Below are 2,078 nucleotides of genomic sequence, written 5' to 3'. Positions count from 1 at the left end.
TTCCCCATTATTGTCCGTATGATTGCAATTCCATTCCACATGATGCGCTTTGAGATCACCCAGAATAAGATACGTACCCATCTTGCTAATATTGCACAGTAGTTTATCCCAGTTATTACTATTGATTTTCCTTCCCGGTGGTCTGTAACATGCAATTATGTTCAAAATATTCTTAAGATTGGTAATCTCTATACCGCAGATCTCAACTTGGGGATCTGCAACATCAATAGACTCTATAATCTTGAACTTCAAGTAGTTAGCTATAAAAATTATGACACCTCCCCCTTTTCCAACTTCCCTATCTTTTCTAACAGTTTTATATCCTGGGATATTAAAAACTATTCCAGGTTTAAGCCACGATTCTACGCAAACCATAATATCAATGTTATTCATTAATGACACAAGTTCTTCCTTTTTACCTAGGATACTTCTTCCGTTCCATGATACAATGTTTAGTGAATTCATTCCTTTACCTTACCTTACTTTATATTTTTGGTGTTAATATATAAGTTCTTACAACTATCTGCCTTCGGAATGTAGCCTCCTTTCTCCCTAGACTCCCCTCTTATGTCGCTTAATTTCCTGTCCGTCACATTGTCCATTCCGATCCTATTGACCTGGTTTTGGTGTGATGTGCTGGCACCTTCCTTCCTTTCCTCTTCCCTTTGATGTTTTCCGAAGTTGTCAGAATTGATCATCCTGACGCCTGGTGATTTCTGTCCTTTCCTTATTCTTTCTATGACTGTGTCTTCCAAATTTCTTTCTTTTATTAACTCTATGAGCTCCTGTAGTAATTCTTCGTCCTCCTCTTTCTTTTTGGTTTGCCTACATGCAGCCTTTTTATGCTCATTGTTCCTGGCTGTGTTACCTCCGTACTCTATGATCTTTTTTCTTGTTTCCTTTGTATTGTTTTTTGTATCCCACGCATTCTTTTCTTGTGGGATCTGCCTATCCTCCCATCTTTGCTGCCTATGGTATGGCTTTGTTGGGAGGGTAGGGAACTCCTTTTCAGAAATACGAATGTCCGCAGGCTGCTTCATGCCGAACATTGCTTCCTTTCTGGCCTCTGTGAAACTTATGTTTTTGTATGCCATAATTTTCGCTGTTGCTTTCTCCATCTTAAATGCTTCACACTCTTGAGCCAGAGGGCTGTGGTCCCCTCTGCAATTGATACAGAATTCTTTCCGCTCACATTTTCCATGACACGTGTCCGAGCACCTAAAGCACCTTTTTACTTCCGACTTGCAAAATTTTTGCGTGTGGCCAAATTTAAGGCACTTAAAACATCTTTTGACTCTCCTTATATATGGGGAGACCTTCAGCCACACGTGACCCCAACCTATTTTGAGCCTCGTTGGCAGTGAGTCTCCTTTCACCCTAACTAATATGGCCTTACTGTCCATTATTATGACTTCCCCATTCTTCGTTATTCTTTTTTGAATTTTTTCAAACTCCATCTCCCCTTGGTCTTTAGCCAGATCCTGTTTTAACTCTTCTATCGTCCCGTCCCATTCAGTTATAACGCCCAATCTTTCTATTGCCCTCCTTGGGATAAACGCCTTGATCCTCTTATTCTCCCTTAGAGATTTGAGGAATTCGTTCGCTGGCTTCATTTTCTTAATGCGGACTTCCGCCTTGACCTTGGAGATCATCCTAACGGATTCAATATCCTTGCCCCATGGGATGATTTCCCTATATATCTTGATCAAATTTTTGTCCTTATTATTCGAGCATTCTTCGTTTTTCAGGACCACCTCTATTAAGCAGGTCCCATCTTGTCCTTCCTTATAGAACGTGTCCGTCTGCTCTTCTGTTTTGCCTCCTTCTTTTTTTTTCCCATATCCCTCCGAATTGCTGCTCTCCCTAGCCTCCATCACCTTTTTTTTGTCTTTTTGACCCTCGTCGGTTGGGTCATTCCTTGTTCTTTTCCGTGAGCCTGCATTGCTCTTTTCGTTTTGGCCGCTCTCCTCCATTTTTGCGCTGTGGTTTCCTCGCCTACCAGGCGGGATACCCACGCTGATCTCCAACCCTCAACCAAACCAGACTTTATGTTACTAGCTGTTGGTGCATTTCACCTT

The 2,078-nt window shown here is 41.6% G+C and overlaps 1 protein-coding gene across 1 annotated transcript; it reads right to left on the bottom strand.

The window, feature by feature from the left end:
- Positions 1 to 468: 468 nt before the first annotated feature.
- On the bottom strand, positions 469 to 1,973 carry LOC144477588 (uncharacterized). Its single transcript, XM_078195312.1, has one exon. It carries the CDS (start codon positions 1,971 to 1,973, stop codon positions 480 to 482), a length of 1,494 nt encoding a protein of 497 aa, XP_078051438.1. The 3' UTR covers positions 469 to 479.
- Positions 1,974 to 2,078: the final 105 nt, after the last annotated feature.

This window comes from Augochlora pura, unplaced genomic scaffold, assembly GCF_028453695.1.
Source record: "Augochlora pura isolate Apur16 unplaced genomic scaffold, APUR_v2.2.1 APUR_unplaced_2136, whole genome shotgun sequence".
NCBI classification, from domain to species: Eukaryota; Metazoa; Arthropoda; class Insecta; order Hymenoptera; family Halictidae; genus Augochlora; species Augochlora pura.
This window is presented reverse-complemented; position numbering and strand designations above follow the sequence as displayed.

What these genes read in the sequence shown, in the direction of transcription:
- LOC144477588 (XM_078195312.1), bottom strand. Translation starts at nt 1,973, where the DNA reads ATGGAGGAGAGCGGCCAAAACGAAAAGAGCAATGCAGGCTCACGGAAA.